General features: G+C 37.1%; 1 protein-coding gene across 2 annotated transcripts in view; it reads left to right on the top strand.

Moving 5' to 3' along the window:
• Positions 1–841: 841 nt before the first annotated feature.
• LOC140070975 (mucin-2-like) overlaps positions 842–19250 on the top strand; it is a 66676-nt gene continuing 48267 nt past the window's right edge. For both annotated transcript variants that reach the window (XM_072118130.1, XM_072118129.1), the window contains exons 1-21: positions 842–935; positions 1382–1643; positions 6795–6909; positions 7086–7176; positions 8092–8207; positions 9081–9297; positions 10324–10449; positions 10814–10931; positions 11294–11432; positions 12155–12265; positions 12357–12426; positions 12550–12687; positions 12965–13129; positions 14194–14288; positions 14374–14500; positions 15023–15278; positions 15471–15517; positions 16042–16142; positions 16249–16400; positions 17587–17725; positions 19049–19159. In XM_072118130.1, the coding sequence (XP_071974231.1) occupies positions 860–935; positions 1382–1643; positions 6795–6909; positions 7086–7176; positions 8092–8207; positions 9081–9297; positions 10324–10449; positions 10814–10931; positions 11294–11432; positions 12155–12265; positions 12357–12426; positions 12550–12687; positions 12965–13129; positions 14194–14288; positions 14374–14500; positions 15023–15278; positions 15471–15517; positions 16042–16142; positions 16249–16400; positions 17587–17725; positions 19049–19159 (2772 nt within the window). In that variant the 5' untranslated portion in view covers positions 842–859. The remainder of the gene's footprint in view (positions 936–1381; positions 1644–6794; positions 6910–7085; positions 7177–8091; positions 8208–9080; positions 9298–10323; positions 10450–10813; positions 10932–11293; positions 11433–12154; positions 12266–12356; positions 12427–12549; positions 12688–12964; positions 13130–14193; positions 14289–14373; positions 14501–15022; positions 15279–15470; positions 15518–16041; positions 16143–16248; positions 16401–17586; positions 17726–19048; positions 19160–19250) is intronic.

Raw genomic sequence — 19250 nt, 5'->3', positions numbered from 1 at the left:
GGACAACTAAGAAGACAATGTTATAACAGAACTAGAAGAAGACAACTACAGGAAGACACTTTTATGAAGAAACTACTACAAGACAACTATAAGAAACTTCGAGAAGCTAACTGTAAAAAGGCAACTAAGAGAAGACAATCATGTAAAATCAGTTAAACAACAAGAGAATGATTATAGATGATTATAAAATTACTCAACGGTTTATGGTTTGGTTATAGTTTGAAAAAACTAAATAAAAAAACCATTACAAAAAATTGTATTAAGCTATAGTACAGAAAAACTGAAATGTGGGTGTAGGTTTTTGTGGGGTGGCTGATAAATTTGAGTAAAAATCCCCCAAAAATCTAGTGTGACAGATAACACTATACATTCAATGAAAAAAGAGACTCTGTGGAGTGTGATGTCTTCTAGTGCTGATGATATTTCCCACCAGTATGTTCTTTGTAGATCTTTTACCTTTCATCTCTATGCTTGTTCACTCTTCTTTTGTGTTTTTACCTATGTTTTGCCTTCTTCCATCCATTATGCTCTACAGTATATGTTAAGGTATTTTAAAGTCATGTTTCACCATTACTTGGTAGAAAATGTAGCTGACACTAGCTGTATAGTCTAAATGGACCAGCTTGTTTGTCAAAGGCTTGGTCAGCACTGACAGAGTTAAGGAAATGAATATCTCTGCATGTATACCTCCCAAATGGCCTAATATGAAAAGAGAAAAGGAATGTTTACCTTGATTGTAAAGATTAAAGATTTTCCTGTTCCTCCTCTTGTGATGTCATGAAGGCACCAAATAATCCTATAAGAGCAAGGTGCGAAGACTTCTGACACTCCTGAAGGTGTATCGCCCCCAGGGCAAACAATGGGATACCACACTGCCAGCTTGTGGGTCCTATGGCTGTCTTTGGGCCTTACAAATACCATAGATGTCATACCAGGTAAAACATTTTTAAATTGCAAAATACCTCTTATGTTACATATCTGCCATTGTGTTTTGTCATTGAAGAAACTAATTAGGATATTTCTTGGCAGAAGAAAGTTATTTGAGATAAAGTGACCAGGGAACACAATAGAAATGTACCAGTAGTAGTGAGAGGTTTTAACTTATCATTGTATACACAGTTTAACAAGGTAGTCAATAGATAAGAGCCTCAGAGTTTACACATCCTGAATACCTTGGACAATAAAACTAATGTCTGAAGACAGAAACATTTCAATGCAATGTAAAAGAGTAATTTTACTTCATATTATGGAAGTTCTCACCACATATGGGGCCTTCTAGTGATACAATTTTTACATTAAATTTAAATTGTCTGTATAGTTTTGGAATTTTCCATATATTGTTCTTAGACTCCACTTAACCTTTCTAACTAATTCTCGACAGGTCGAATCCGTAATCATGGTCACTACGTCTGCAGTACATGGGGAAACTATCATTTCAAAACTTTTGATGGAGACTTCTACCAGTTTCCAGGCAGCTGTAGCTACAACTTGGCTTCAGACTGTGGAGATTCCTATCAGGAGTTCTCTGTCCATGTTCACCGATCAGCCATCAATGATCATCCTCTTATAGACAAGATCACCGTCACCATCAAAGATGTCATCATTCAACTGAAGAGCAGCATAGTGATAGTGAATGGGGCCATGTGAGTCTATATATTATTTTATAAGTGTGAACAATAATTGTTGGAAAGTTTTTTACCAATTTCTTGTGCCTTCCAAATTTACAGGATGACTGAAATATCTAATATATTGTTTATGACCTGTTTTTAAGATCCTTTATCTTTTTTATTATAATTTACTATTATTTAATGTGTTTATATACTTTAGCTCCAAATAACTTTCAGTGCTGTATATTTTTTGTGGTCCCTGATCACAATCTAAATTGTCCTTTATGTATTTTCTTTGGGAGCCTAGGAACAAAACTGAGTAACACAAAAACAGGGACAAGCAGCAAATGTTGCCCTTAGTACATACACATATTGCCCTTAGATTCAGTTACTATGTAGGGGATAAGTGTCATAGTCAGGTTTGTTTGAATGAGCAAAGCTCCATTCATTTATATGGGTTTATGAGTAGGTTTGGTCCCACCAGACACACAAAAGAGCATGGAGAGTCTGTGGGGATTTAAGAACCCTTTTGATCCCCTATTCTTCTGATCACTGTAGATCACTGTTACATCACTGGGGTAAAACAAGGGCTTTACATACCACTTCAAAATAGATCATGAAGTAGGAATTGTGGAGTCGAACAAACATGTATCAGAGAGAAAATCCAGCACACGGAAATACAAATAAAATTTTCCAGTCTTTATTTCTTCATAAGGTTCATCACATTGAGTACAAGCAGATATCACAAAAGTACAGATTGTCGTGTTTCAGCTAAGCAAACTTAGTTCAGAAGCATTTGTACTTTTGTGATAACTTCTTGTACACGATGTGATGAAATAAAGATTGGAAAATTTTGTTTGTATTTCGGTGTGCTGGATCTTCTTTGTCTATGGATAATTGGTGAACCATTGTGCCTCGGGACAGTTTCATTCAGCAGAACATAAGTATACAAGTAGAGGTGAGCTGGCATATACTTTTGTTGGAGTGTGTCAAAATGTATCAAAGGTTTAGATTGAAAAGGATAGTTTCGAAAAGTGAGAAAGTCCTAATTAATGTCCTGGAGGACCCCCTTATGATTTTCTTTCCTTATGCTTAGTGTGCGGCTAAATAACTCCTATTACATGACCATGTATTCAAATTTGAGGTTTGGCCAATCTGCAGGTCAAAGAAGAGCAAAATGAGTACCACTAATTGCCAAAACCCCTACATTTAGGATATATTTTGCATATTTCCTATAATTTTGGGAAATTTTACTTCACTGGGGCACAAAGTGATCCTTAGACCTGGGTTTTACAAAATATATCTTGAGGTAGGAAGTGTAAAATGGCCCTCCAATGATTGGAACCCAAACGTTTAAGAGATTTAGGTTGGAAAGGATGGTTTAACAAGGAAAAAGTCCTAAGAAATATCCTGGAGGACCTCTAATGCTATTCCTTCATTACACTTGGTGTGGGGTGGGACAACTTTTCTCAAATCATTTCACTAAAATGGGGCTCAACAATGTATGCAAAGTATTTTGGAGCTGGCTAAGACCAGGTTGTCTTCCTTATTGTAGAAGTTTCAAATCTTGTTGTAGATGTGGTATGTAGAACTTTTGAGCATTGGTCACTGACATCATTGCTTTAGGTCATTTCTGTAATGACACACATATATTTTCATTCTATAATTTCTACTTTAGTCATTGGAGAGTAATGATAACAAAATGCAGGTATGGGGCAGCTTTTCACATTTATATAATGTGCTGATGGATATCTGCAATTGTTTCAGATTTATAGTTTGAACTAATGAACTGTAGACATATTCCACAGATACAGTAATAACTTCTAAAAGAGTTATGGGTGAATGGTCATGGATGAACTCTGTTACCTTTCCCAGACTCAGATATATCTGAGTATTGGTAGTTAACATTTTGCTTTGAACATTGTTGTAGTCTTATAGCAGTTGCCAAGTTCTGAAATTTAAGTTCCTTTACTGCAAATAACACATTTTTATTCTACTGCATTCTGGGAAGAACAGCTGCGGTTTTGAGAGTTTGGCGTATAGACCAGCATTTGTATAAGGTGTTCCTTTGGGTGTTGACCATTTTTATAAAGCAATTAAAGTGGAGTTTCTTCATGACCACACCAAGACTTATGTGTATCTTAGACCATATGGTGAGCACCCTGATGTGGGTCCCATCGGATTACTCAGTTTAATATGAAGCTATAAATATTTATAGCATTAGACTATTTTGGATTGGCCAATAAGTCAACCCTTTAACCTTCTTTGAAAAAAAAATGTAATAATCCAAAATGAACCTACGACATGTCATCTCTTGTGACTCTTTTAATCTTATTCAATAATTTTATTGTAAACATATCTTTGCAGGTTTTATTATCTTGCTTTATAATTATGGTAAAACTAATAAGGGAAAATAAAATGAATAAATTAATAGAACATAAATATGGAAATATGGAAATTTTGAAGAACAATCTTTTGTCATGAGAATTAGAAGTTATATTATATTATAAGGACTATGCAATCGGAAATTAAAATGGTTTACATATGAACACTGATCAGGTACAGGGAAATAGTCTGCTAAGTGGTTAGCAAAGGGAGAGGCTCCACATTTAGTCACCAGAAATATATCAACCACTGGAAATTGATAATACAAATAGTAAGGGGCTAAATATAGGACCACTCAACTAATATTTAACCAAAAAAACCTCAATAGCACTGAATAAGTAAAGTAACCAATACTGCATATGGTACACATAATTAATCTTTATTAATCACATCAGTCATACACAATGACCAGAAAAAAATATTTTAAAACACCCCATTAAAAGAGATACACATAAAAAACCCAACAGACAGACTAAAGCTAGTACTGTACATTTTAATAATGTGGCACAACCCTTATTTCAGTGGGACAGATCATCTAAAATTTGTTCACCCTTATACAGTATACATTTCGTTAAAATGGTTGATTCTACTTATTCACCCCAAGAAAAAGACAGAACAGGCATTTGAACTTCGATGCTGGATTTGTTGTTCTCCATGGAGAAAAGCCACCAACAGAAGCTTTTTGATGTCAGCTTATACTACATTAGCCATTAAAAACACATATATTCTCAGTGGTAACAAGTGTGTATATGTATGTTGAGTGAAATTTTTGTCAGTCTAACGATTGTTAGGAAAAACTATAAAAGGTCTATGAGCTCCTTGTGGGAGGCTTCCAACACTAATGCTGGGGGAGATAAGAATAAGACTGTTAGTCAGGAGATGGATGGAACGTAGATCTTCCTCTCTTGTTAGATGGAATTCTTTCCTACCCTATGAGAGGATAATATATACGATAACAGGAAAAGTCCTGACCAGTTGGGAAAGTTATGGGATTCTACACTAACTGTTTACCGTCTTCAAGACCTGTCATCCTCCATCCAGGCCCCAACCCGACCGTCCCATCCCTGGGTCTGACCTCCCCCAGTAAAGTAGTTTCATAGTTTCATAGTTTATACGGTTGAAAAAAGACACTTGTCCATCAAGTTCAACCAAGGAAGGGAAGGGATTGGATGAGGAAGGGATTTAGGGGAAACAATTCTATATAACATAACCAGCAATGTTATTTAGGTGTAAAAAGGCATCTAGACCCTTCTTAAAGCTCTCTGCTGTCCCTGCTGTGACCAGCGCCTGAGGCAGGCTAATCCACAGAGTGACAGTTCTCATAGTAAAAAAGCCCTGTCGCCTCCGGTGATTAAACCTTGTTTTCTCCAGACGGAGACAGTGCCCCCTCGTCTTTTGATTTGATCTAATCTGAAACAACTTACCACCATATTTTTTGTATGGACCATTCATATATTTAAATAAATTAATCATGTCCCCTCGTAGTCGTCTCTTTTCCAGACTAAATAAATCTAGTTGTTTTAATCTTTCCTCATAACTAAGACCCTCCATACCCCTTACCATTTTTGTGGCTCTACGTTGAACCCTCTCCAGCTCCAGGGCATCCTTTTTATGGACCGGTGCCCAGAACTGGACAGCATATTCCAGGTGAGGCCGAACCAGTGCCTTGTACAGGGGTAATATTACATCCCTATCACGAGAGTCCATACCACTTTTGATACACGACAAGATCCTACTAGCTTTAGAGGCAGCTGATTGACATTGCATGCTGTTATTCAATTTATGATCTACTAGTACCCCCAGGTCCTTCTCAACAAGGGACTCTCCCAGATTTACTCCCCCAAGGACATATTTTGCCTTTGGATTATTGGCCCCCAGGTGCATAACCTTACATTTATCCACATTAAACCTCATTTGCCAAGTGGATGACCAAACATTCAGTTTGTCCAAGTCACCCTGCAGCCTATGAACATCCTCCATAGACTGTATTACACTACACAGTTTGGTGTCATCTGCAAAAATAGACACAGTGCTATTAATTCCTACCTCTATATCATTAATAAATATATTAAATAGTAGTGGGCCAAGCACAGAACCCTGAGGTACACCACTCATAACTGGTGACCATTCCGAGTAGGAATCATTGACCACAACTCTCTGGGTACGATCCTCTGTACATTGGTAGGTTGATTATTTGCCCCATCCGCTTTCTTGATATGTAAAGTGAAGTCTTCTGTCTTTTACCGTATCAAACGGACATTCCTTTCCATAAAATGGCTGCAGATGAAGGGACATGTGATCTTATATGTCCATGAACAAACGCCCTACCAGGACCTTATGATAGTATTCATTAATACAAGATCAAGGTCCTGGCAGGGTGATTGTTCATGGGTAGATCACATTCTTCTACAGCCATTTTATGAACAGGAATCTCTGAATGATGAGGTAAAATACAGGAGGCTTCAATTTACATATCAAGAACTTTTTATAGATTTTTTAAATCTTGGCCAACCCCTTTAAAGCAATGCATTTCTGCCTGGCAGGGCCTTATTCCTCTTTGAAACATATGCACATTGGTCAGACATGAATGTGTATAAGAGTATCAGCAAGAAGAGCTGTCAGCTGGATGAATGTTCTGCTGAAAGCTATGTTCATGGCCCCCATACGAGATGAAGGAAACAACTACTGATTATAACATGTCCAGCCAAGAAGAAAAGTCAAGGAGGACACATCTTTCCTTTTTTAGTAATTTTCTTTATGTGTATTCTATTATAAGTTATAGCAATATTTCTTATTCTGTAGAGCAAAGACACCTTACTATAGCTTTGGAATCCTCATCTCGAAAAACGATGCCTATTTCAAGTTGTATACAAAGACGGGTCTCACCCTCATGTGGAATAAAGAGGATGCTGTCATGGTGAGTTCCATGCTAATCCTACAGATTTACTGCATATTATTATATAGGGGACTGAGATGGGGCTGTTGTGATTTAACTAAATTATGTAGAGAAATTACCACTTTATTGAGCTTTTTTGTAAAATGAATCATGGTTTAGTCTTCTTTATGACTGATCTCCTATATCTCCATTCTTAGGTGGAACTGGATCCGAAATTCAATAACCGGACCTGTGGTCTATGTGGTGACTACAATGGTGTCCCTGTTTATGATGAATTTGTTTCTGGAAGTAAGTAGTCTGTAAAATTGAGTAAAAAATTACTTGACTTATCAGACATGGAAGTATATGACAAGCTGAATTACAGAAATAACATAGTAGGGCAGATTTATTAGACAAGACACAAGATTACCATTTATAAGGTCTGAGGCTGGATGATAAATCTGTCGTAGTATAAGACTCTAGTGATATTTTAAACCTCCTATTAGTTGGCTTATTTTACAGAAGAAAACTGTGGAAAAATTCTGTTAAGATTACTTTTGGCACACTGACTTTTTTGACATGAGACCATGTGCCCGTTTCACAGGCCACACCTCTTTTGTCATACTAACAGATTAATAAATCTGCCCTAGTGTTTGCAAAGCCAACAACATATATGGAAGGAAGATGTAGTAATACATATGGCAAGAAGGTAATAGTCGGCAATACAGTTGGGCTGGAAAAGGAATAATCTGGATTAGAGCAGACTTGGGGTTTTGCAGTTCTTGTTACATAATAATTGTGGTACATGATGGTTTACCTCCAGGTTTCTCTTTGGCCGCATGCCCATGTCTTCCATCCTTTCCATCGGATGGGACTTATGTAAATCCTGTACACTTTTCTGACCCCTACACTATTGTGAGCAGATTTAAGAAATCCTCTACTGAAATCTCTAAAACCAAGGTGCCAGACAAAGTGCAGTATCCCTTTGCCCTGTGTAGGAAGTACATCCAGAATAAAGCCTCACTGTAGGATACTGTCTTTTCTGAGAAAATCCCTTTAAGCAATTGGTTTAAAGGCCAGCAGATTATACTACATTATCAAGCCAAATAGAATATATATATATATATATATATATATATATATATATATATATATATATATATATATATTATTAATGTACAAAAATTAAAGTTTTATGATCCAATGTATCTTTTCTCTTCTTAGATATATTACTTAACCCAATACAATTTGGGAATTTGCAAAACATCCATGACCCAAATGTTGAGTGCACTGACAAGGATGAGACTCAAAGCACAGACACATCCCATTGCTCCCAATTTGTAAGTAACTGTATTAGCTCTTATGTTGAAGCCTAACCAATGTATTTATACTAGAGGTCAAGTATGAAATGTTATTGTTAAGATATACCTTTCTGATATTTCCATATCCTCGGAGATAATTGTCTGACCTCTGGGAACTCTAATAACCATGCTTATGAGGGTCCCATGCTTCCTGTTAGCTTTCATGGTACTGATGGACTTAACAGAGGTACATGATAAAAGGGCCATTCAAGAGGCATGGGAGCCGCAATCTAATGGGGGGTCTCAGTAGTAGTACCCCAGCAATTAGTCACTACCCAGGGATAGGTAATAAGTTGGCAACAATCAAATCATGGTGCCTTCTTTAGGACCATGGTCTCTTCAACATCTATTTAAAGCTCAGCATAAAGTAAGTTCTATAGACTTGGTATCTACTCCATGGTGTATCAGGTCAAGGATTCAGAGGATTATTTATATGTCATGGATTTCAATGTTTATAAAAGTACAGGCAGTCCCCGGGTTACATACAAGATAGGTTCCATTGGTTTATACTTAAGTTGAATTTGTATGTAAGTTGGAACTCTATATTTTCTAATTGTAGCTCCAGACAATTTTTTTTTTGTCCCAGTGACAATTGGATTTTCAAAGTTTTTTGCTGTAATGGGACCAAGGATTATCAAAAAAGCTTAATTACAGACAACTTACAGTTGTTCAATGCAACCTGGGAGTAAAGTAAAGCAATTAGAGATCTTCACCAGAGGTCACAGTGGTCAGAGGGGTCCGTCTGTAACTAGGGGTCGTCTGTAAGTCTTGAGTCCTTAAATAGGGGACCACCTGTAAATGGGAAAATTTGAATGTAAAATGTTAATAACACAATGATATTTCCCCCTGTAGCGCTCTGTGTGTGAACAGCACCTGAAGCATGAGGCATTCTCAGATTGTGAAAGCCTCCTGAATCTGGAAAACTATATCCAGGCCTGCACACTGGACATGTGCTCCTGTAATCAGTCTCAAGACTCCTTCTGCCTGTGTAGTACCATCACTGAGTATTCCCGACAATGTTCTCACGCCGGAGGACGTCCCGAAAACTGGAGGACTGATAACTTCTGTCGTAAGGATTTTAGTTCATTTTTATGCACTGTCAAATTTCAGGAAAACGTTTTAGATTAGGAAGTGGTTAAAAAAATGAATGTAGATGAACTAACTATCTGAATTGCCTTACACTGGGTTACTGTCCACTGCTCCAACTGGTGTTAGTTGACTTGGTCTTAGTTTGAATGTCATAAGACTCAATGGCGTAAGTAGGAGAGCTAAGGAGAGCCCCACTTACCCCTTAAAAAATATACATTCAGTGTATACACCATATATACATACTTACAGCATATATGAACATACATACAGTACCATATGCACCCATGCATTATATACACAGACATACAGCATATATACATCACAAATGTATATTCATACAGCTTATTCACATCGAATACCCCAGCCGCTAGGGCTGCTATCCCTGTAGTTAAGCCCTTGATCAGACTTGTATAGCCAATCACCACAGTGACGTGATGCCTCAGCCCTGGTTGTTAACCCACCACACATGTTGCGTCTGATATAGAAAGCTATTATCTAATCTGACACCTCAGTTATCATCTGTCTTCTTCAAAACGTTGAAGTGGTTCTCCACTTTGGGCAATACCTATTTGTCACAATGGTTTCTTATAATTATGCTAAATAAAGATTTGCGATTGCTTGAAATAAAAGCGGGGGAAATAATTTCATCTCCCTACAGCACCACCACTGGGGAAATGTGGCATTACATAAAGTTCATTCAAATAACGGGAGTGTCAGTGTAACGCTGGACAACACACGTCCTAGGGATAGATCCTGTTCTTAACTGCCTAGGCCAAGAGATGAGAATCCTGAATAGGGAATGCCCTTCTATAAATGCAGGATACCTCAATAGGGTAAAAAAAAACTAGGTTTCCTTTACTCACCAACCTCAATATTTTAGTATAAATTATCACCCACTACTTAATTGCCCATTAGGAGACTGAGTCTATCTAATATTCTAATAATATTCTAATAATCTAATATTTAATGCATAATATATTTATTACAATTTCAATGTGTTTTCCAGCTAAGCAATGTCCAGGAAATATGATATATAAAGAAAGTGGTTCCCCCTGCAAGAGCTCCTGCTCTCACCTGGAGATACACAGCCTATGTGAGGAACATTACATGGACGGCTGCTTCTGCCCCGAGGGTAAGTCAAACAGAATATAAAGAATTCCTGCTAAGGATAATACAACTTTAATGATTTACTACTAGTACTGGGCAAACATAATAAAGCTATAAAACTGATTGTACAAGGAAGTAAGGTATAACATGTGATCCCTACTTATTTATCTAGAGTGGAGACTGTATGTCCTATGTATGTCCAAGAAATGCAGGTGCCACCTATCTGGAGAATTATGCGCTGGCCATGCACAGCTCTCTTCCGTCACTGGGATTGCCATTGGCCCCATTATAGAAAACAGTGCTAAGAATGACTTTATTAGAAACTATAGTAAAAAGGATTGTGATGTAATACAATGTAGGAGTAAAATGCTCTTTTACCTGGTTTCTAGGCACTGTGCATGATGACTATACCGACCAGGGCTGTGTGCCAGTCAGTGAGTGTCACTGCAAGCATCGAGGAACGTTATATGCGCCTGGACAAACCATGCAAAATGACTGTGATGAATGGTAAGGACAGAGAGATGACATGAATTCCATGACTTTCTAACTGTAACCATAGATAGGCATTCCTTCTCCTTGTCCTACCTTATATCTTATAATATCTTATAAGCCCTACCAATCCCAGTTAGCAGGAGCGTAACATTAGGGGGTGCAGAGGTTGCGATTGCACCTGGGCCCAAGAAGTTTAGGGGGCCCTCATGGTGTCACTTTCCCTTATGAGAAGACTATTACTATAAACCATACATTATAGTCAGGAGCTTGGCACAGACTTTGCACTGGGGCCCATCAGCTTCTAGTTACACCACTGCCAGTTAGCTCTACTCCAGTGTATCTTGAAGATTGATCATCCAATATTATATCTATTTTAGCCAATGCGTTGCTGGAAGATGGAGCTGTACGGATCACGCCTGCCCTGGAGTTTGCTCTATTGAAGGAGGAGCCCATTTCACCACATTTGATGGGAAAGCCTATACTTTCCATGGGAACTGTTACTATGTGCTGTCTAAGGCAAGACCTTATCTATCTATTTATGAATCTATCCATCCATTTATCTCATACTTGTCTATTTTCCTTATGTTTGGAAGGATCTTCAAAGAAGGATCTTATTATTAAGTAACAATAAAGTACACATACTCACATATCCTCATCTTCTACTCTATACCGGCACTGGTCTCCTTTAATCTTGACACGTCGGGATAGCTGTAAAATAAAAGCGTTATAAAAAAGAGTTATAAAAAGCAGCCCGGACCGCTAGGGTGTAAATTCACAATCCCGGCATGTCAAGATTAAAGAAGACCAGCACCAGAGTATATGGAGTTTATTTTTAACTGTTCTATGCTGTACTATACCTTGTACTGCTCTCATTGAAGAAATTTACTGTGTTCAGTGAAGGGATCACACACACAGCAGTGCACTAAAGAGGAGTTCAGCTACAATCCTGGAATAGTAATGAATTTCTCTCAGTACTGTTGCTACTAAACACACAAAAAGGTTTGATAACACCTATCTCCAGGAGCAATATCTAACACTGCCTTCAGCTTTGTACGGTCAAAATTGCTGTAGATTTCCTTTAAAGCAGGGGGTGCCACCTGCAAGATCCAGCAAATCTCTTGTCTCATTGGGCTTGTTGTAATTTAACTAGTAATAAAAGTATTTCTAACTATCTATATGACTACATCTTTTTGACATGTCAAGTTAATCAACTTTTTTATGTTTTTACTTTGTTTTAGGGTTATACAAATGAATCACATGTTGTAATAGGCGAGTTGAAACCTTGTAGTTCATCTGACAAGGAAACTTGTCTTAAATCTGTTGTCCTCCTAACAGACAGCAAGAAGAATGTAAGTAGAGACTGGTGTATAAAGAGAGTTTAACCCATTATTAAACTGTGAGAGTAAGACTGAAGAAAACTAATCAGGCTACGTTCTTTAGGTCGTGGTCTTCAAAGCAGATGGTTCGGTGCTCCTCAATGATCTTAAAATCACCTTACCACATGTTACAGGTAAAACCTCAAATATCACAATACATTATAGCATACTAATACCATAGCATTATATCAGCTAAGGAAGTCCAGCAGAGGCACCATGAAGGTAACTATCACCGTCTCTATCTGTTTCCATCACAGCCAGTTTTTCGATCCTGCAGCCGGTTGAAAACAACATCATTGTTCAAGCAACTAATGGCCTTCAAATGCAGATTCAGCTGTTACCCACAATGCAGCTGTACATCACTAGGGATAAATCTGCAAGAAGACATCTACAAGGTCAGTTAAACCATTGGCGATGATTCATAGTATTTGTGCCCTAAAGAAAAATTGGATACATTTTCATAAATGTTTTGAGTCTCCGGTCATATAGTGGTCACTAGTCAGGTAATCATACTGTTCTGTGATTGATAGCCTTCCCTCTATACATAGAATATTTTAAAAGATTGACTATTTGACTCTTCTTTTGTAATTTTTATGATATCGTGATATACAATTACATAAGAAATTGTAGACTGTAGACTTTATTGTACTTGTTTCTCATTGTCTTCTTCAGGACTTTGTGGAAATTTTAACTCAAAGGAAGGAGATGACTTTAAAACATCCGGTGGTCTTGTGGAAGCCACAGCATCTGCTTTTGCCAACACTTGGAAGGCCCAGGCCAGTTGTCATGACGTATCAGACTGGTTGGAAGATCCATGCAGCCTAAGCATTGAGAACAGTAAGAATGCATTTCTACCCACATCCAAAATGTCCTTAGTAAACTGAGTTTCCGGAGATTTATCTAATGTTTGATTTATTTTTGTGTGTTTGTTTTGTGCCATGACCATATATTTTATATTTTAATGCATATATTGGGTATAGTTTACATGTTGTTTGAGGTTTAGACTGATTTATCTATTTAATCATTGACACAATCTCATTCCATTAAAGGAGCGGTGTAGGAGTGATAAAGTAACATATGAAGAAAGGTGTAAAATTTTAACAAAATACATAAATGAAAAGTGTACTAAACTTTGTAATATACTTAAATTATATCCCTGTGTCTTTCTTTTACTTCCTTCTTTTTCCCTTAGGTAATGGAAATCTACCTCCCGGAACAGGATTGTAAATCAAACACACTGACATACTAGTGTGTCCCAGTTGGCAGGATCTGCTCTTCTTTTAGTCTTGTATTCCATGATTTAAAAAAAAAAAGGATTTATAAATAATGCAAATGAGCCTGAGGCGCTCTGTGATCCATAGTTTTTGCATAAAGTTTAAAGCCTTTTATTCTTAAAAACATGGGCATAAGAAGCTTAAAGAAAAGTGGATTCTGCCAGAGGGGGCATGCACCAGTATGTCAGTGTGCTTGGTTTACCAATCCTTCATCCTAGTGGTAGATGTCTTTTAAGCAGTTTTTATAAATCAGCTTTCTTTCCTGTAACCACTGACAGCTGAGAAATAAAGCAATCTGATAGAGTGTAGGATTAGGATACCTGAGACTTTTCCTGTAGGGGTGGAGCCTTTAAATTGTTGACACCTCTGAGAAATTGGAATTTTTCTATACTCAAATGATTCCAAGCTCCGAAAAGTAATTTCATGTATTTTGTGTTCTACAGTAGATACAATTTTTACATTAATTTAGAAATTTCTAATTCAACTCTGAATTCTGCCAGGGGGTGCACAAACCAGTATGTCAGTGTGATCGGTTTACAATCCTTGATCCTGGTGACATCTGAGAGATAAAGGAGTCTGATAAAGTGTATAATGTATAATAAGCTCGCCTCACTTTTTTTTTTGCAGAAAATTATGCAGATTATTGGTGCTCTAAGCTGGGACATGACGAGTCGCACTTCTCTAAGTGCCATTCCACAATAGACCCCACTGAATATATCAAGGTTGGCAGTTATTGTCTGTTTAAAGTCTCAAGACCATAAAGTTGTCTTTTTCTTTCTATAATTGTAACTTCTTTTTCACCCACAGAGATGTCGCTATGACTCCTGTAACTGTAAGGACAGTGAGCACTGTATGTGTGCCGCTATGTCCTCCTATGTCAGGGCCTGTGCTGCCAAAGGGATCATTTTATGGGGATGGAAGAATGGAATCTGTGGTAAGAGCATTTTCATTGTTCAATTTTTCAGCTTATTTAAAGTAGAGAGGCCATAGCAACAACATTAAAAGTCCCCTACATCTGCTGATGTACATTATTGCCCCCATTGCTTTTCTACTTTCTTATACATTGGGGCTGATGTATCAAAACTAGTTTGTTATATGTCAGTCCTATTTATTGAACAGTTTGTAGTAATTCCACAGCAGGACTTGTCCAACCTAAAGTAGATTTCAGCTGTAACAATTGCCCTTCCCACTTATTTTAATGGGACAAAAACTAGCACACAAGGCTTGAAATAGTGGGACCATTGTTTTTTAAACAATACCTGAGAGTTTTCGATCAGAAATCGAGATGATTCTCTACTCAAGCGACGCCAAGCTTTCAAAAGTAACATTTTTATATATTTCATGTATATTGTGTTCTTCAGTAGAAACAATTTTTACATTAATTGTGAAATTTATAATTCAAAAGAAAGCAACCAAAGCCCAAAACTTTTTGTTTTTCCCATTTTATTCCCTACAGACCATGACATTAGCTCTTGTCCATCTACCCAAGTCTATCTGTATAACGTGACCACCTGTCAGCCAACCTGTCGATCCTTGGCAGAGGGGGAGAAGGCGTGTGCCACTGTGTTTACTCCACTAGATGGCTGTGGTTGTCCAGACGGGGAGTATTTGAATGAGAAGAACCATTGTGTGCACCTATCTCAGTGTTCCTGCTACTACCAGGGCACATACGTGGAGCCATTAGATGTTACTTACAAGCACGATGAGCGATGGTGAGTGTGTGAAAACAGGTTTAGTCTATGACGAATATTAACAATTTCAAGGTTACTTAGATAAGTCAAACATTTGGTCTAATGGTTGCATCTGGTAACAAAACTTACCTAAAAATTTACTTTAATTAAAACCAAAAATGTACCCTTGTCACCTACATTATTAATGGTATACTCTATTATTTCCTATTACAGCTCCTGCCATAATGGAAAGCTTCTCTGCACCACCCATGTCAATGACAGTAAGGAAATATTCTACTACACTCTATTACAATTTATTATGCCGCAATTTTATATTCATTTGTTAAAAAATTGTGAGATCCAGACTTTTAAAAGTCAACCAGTTATGGGCTACACTAGTGTATTCACCAACTAGATAAGTCCCACTTTCTTAAGTTATACAAACAAGTAGGAGTATCTGGTATGTTTGGTATGGTAGAAAGTTTGCTCACAAATATATCAAAAAGGTAGGTGGTGATTAAGAGAAATGTATAACAGAAACATAAAAAAATATATTAATAAATATTTTAATAAATACAAAATTTTAGATAAGATAAATCATTCTTGTGTTTCCTACGAAGAATTGTCTAGGGTTAGGTAAAAGATTATGTGCACTACTCATGTCTAAGAGTTGCATCTGGCTTATAGGTCTTGTATGTACCAGAAGCGAAGTAGAAGCTTTAATTTTAGGATTTGCACTTTTTGGGTAAGTTACACGTAGATATCAGGCAGATGTATTACCCACACATTCAATGTCTCTTTACAGCTTGCCCTGAGGGAAAAGTCTACTTTGACTGTAACAAGGTCAACGCAGGTGTTGTAGAATCCACAGTGCATCGGAGCTGCAAGACTCTTGGAGTCGAATATGTATGTAGAGTTTCTCTCTTTAATTGATATTTCTTTATTATTCAAGGAAGTGTAAATTCAATTGTAAAGCAGAGATTTTAGCATTATTATTTTTTGCCTAATTTAGTTCCAGACAGAGTGTATCTCAGGGTGTGTTTGCCCCAGTGGACTTCTAGATGATGGAGCCGGAGGTTGCGTCCCTGAAGATAGATGTCCCTGTGTCCATAATAAAGACATTTATCCCCATGGAACCAAGGTCAAGGTGGACTGTAATACATGGTAACTTCACAATTTAATGGACAAAATTTCTTGTATGCAGATAAATTAAATTCTTTTTTGATTCAAAGGTATGTTATTCTAGCCAACCCTTAATCATCTCTACATCTAATAAACAGTTGGACGCATGCACACGAACATGTGCACTTTGTGTGCCGCAAACAAGGGAACCTGATCACTTGTTTGTGGCCCATCCGCTGATGACAGTAGAAATAGACTACAAGGGCCGCGAAGACGGAAAGGAATAGGAACTTGTGGCACAGACAGTCAGCTCAAGATGCAAAGGCCATGGACATGAACCCATAGAAAGTAATGGGGACATGTGTTAGCCACTGGAAAAATTACTAGTACAGGCGGTCCCCTACTTAAGAACACCCAACTTAAAGACAACCCCTAGTTACAAACTGACCTCTGGATGTTGACCAAAGAGACCAAAAAAAATATACAGTTCCGACTTACATACAAATTCAACTTAAGAACAAATCTGCAGAACCTATCTTGTACGTAAACCGGAGACTGCCTATACATGGCCCTATGACAAGTGTACATGAGACCTTTAAGCAAACCTTCACTTCAATCATAGATCTTTTTAATAACTGAATAACTCATAGTTATGGAAGACCTGTAACCTCTTCCGTCATGAATTAAGAAGTGACAAGTCATCTTTGAAATGTTTGTTTCCCCAATTCTCAGAATACTCAGCGACCTCCCCCTTTCTGAAAAATGTCCACCAGCTTCTCTGATTACTCTTTGCTTAGGAGGCATGAGACACTCCCCCTAAATAGGCCAGATATAGTATCTGTGTTGATCCAAAAGAAGGCAAAAACCCTACAAGGCTCATGCCTACTAGCCAAATCACATTGGTCTTTCTGTTTGGTTATTATTCTTGTGGCCCATCACTTTACTGTTTATTCTGTAAAGGGATCTTCTATCCCTATATACTACCGAACATGCACCAGCCATCTGAGAATTACATTCTGCATAATTGAAACCTAACACTTCCGTCTCCCAGATTTTTTTTCAGCTGCAATAGTTCTCTAGATTGTGCTTCCCCAGACATTCCTTTTGTTTTCCGAATATGTACAGTTCCAAGCTTGTCCCCAAATTTTTTGGATAACCTGTCACCTTTTTTTAATAAATGAAATTAATTATCATCTAGATAAAGATTATTGCAAATTTTCTCTTACAGCTTATGTCAGAGAGGAAAATGGACGTGTACCAACGCTGTCTGTTATGGAACATGTTCAATCTATGGAAATGGTCATTATGTCACATTTGATGAAAAATTTTATGACTTTGATGGAAATTGTGAATTTGTGGCTGCCCAGGTAAGCCATGTGCTTCCAATGTATTTCAAAATAGCAACTAACCTTAACCATAGCTTGCACTCTCTAGTATTTGATCATGTCTCTCTATTATTTGTATTTCTAATATTTGTAACTTTTCCATTGCCGTTATCTTACATAACATAAGGTATTATATTATTTATATATGTATTTTTGATGGGTTAAAATTCCACCACATAATCCTTGAATGGAGAATCCTGATAGCTGAAGGTGGGGTTCCATGAGATATGGTTTTAAAAGTAGGTGAGAGATATTTTTTAAATTCTTCAGTACTACAGGAACTATTTTTCTACAATCAAAAGCTTTGAGATATGTACATTGCACATTACACTATAGCAATGCATATTATTCATTTCTAACGATAACAATGGATTAGAGAGAACACAAAATAAACAGGGAAAATATAAAGTATGCTGTCAAAGCATGAAAAAGCACATCTGTAACTTGTATACTTGTGGTTTAACCAAGAAATTTAACCCCTGAAAAATGGAACCAACCTAGTGTGGACTCATTCACCTTCTGCTTGAATAGTTTCCCCCTATAGATTATGAATATTGAGACAATTTCTTACACTACTTTGGAAAAATGAAAGTTGAGCTTTGTTTGGTTACTAAAGTAACAAGAACAGTCTTTCTGTTACAGAGCTTTGATGACTTTGAGCCATTAAAAAATAGCATAAGTGAAGTTCTTAAAATGTGTTTAAAGGAACATTAAACATAGAAAATGCCCCTAAATATAAAATTCAGGATACAATGTTACATTTTTTTCAAATTGAAATTAATTGAGAAATATACTAAATATTCTCTCTATGTCCCTGTAAACAACCATGTCTCAGCTTCTGCTCTCCTTCTCTGCCCTACTACTATAAGATAACTGTCTGTAACAGGAGGGCTCCTTTTGCAATAGAATTCACATTATTAAGCCCCACCTACTGAATAGCTAAATAAAAATGAAAAATAGGATTGCGCTATATAAATGACTAAATATTATTATTAATATTTGCAGTGTCTCCGCTTCTGCTTTCCGTCTCTGTCCTACTGCTATAAGATAACTGGCTGTGCAGAAGGGCTCCGTTTACAATAGAATGCACATTGTTAAGCCCCGCCTACTGAATATCTACATAAAAATTAAGAATAGGATGGGGCTATATAAATAAATATTATTATTATTTGCAGTTCATTAACTACCAATTGTTTGTGGGCTATGCTAAGATCTGCATTTCTGGGCTTACTGATCTTTTATAGGTGGAATGTTTTCTTCCCATTTTCAGTATAAAGCTCATGTATATAACATATATTCTTGCAGGATTACTGTGGTCCTAATCATTCTACAGGGAATTTTAGCATTATCACAGAAAACATCCCATGCGGCACCACTGGAGTTACTTGTTCAAAGTCTATAAAAGTCTTTCTTGGGGTATGTATTTGGATTTTCTCAACATATTTCAAGAATTATAGTAGGAGGAGGCTACTGTGTACTAACATGGTAGGGCACAGGGAGCTAAGAC

This window comes from Engystomops pustulosus, chromosome 7 (genome assembly GCF_040894005.1).
Source record: "Engystomops pustulosus chromosome 7, aEngPut4.maternal, whole genome shotgun sequence".
Lineage (NCBI taxonomy): Eukaryota > Metazoa > Chordata > Amphibia > Anura > Leptodactylidae > Engystomops > Engystomops pustulosus.
This window is presented reverse-complemented; position numbering and strand designations above follow the sequence as displayed.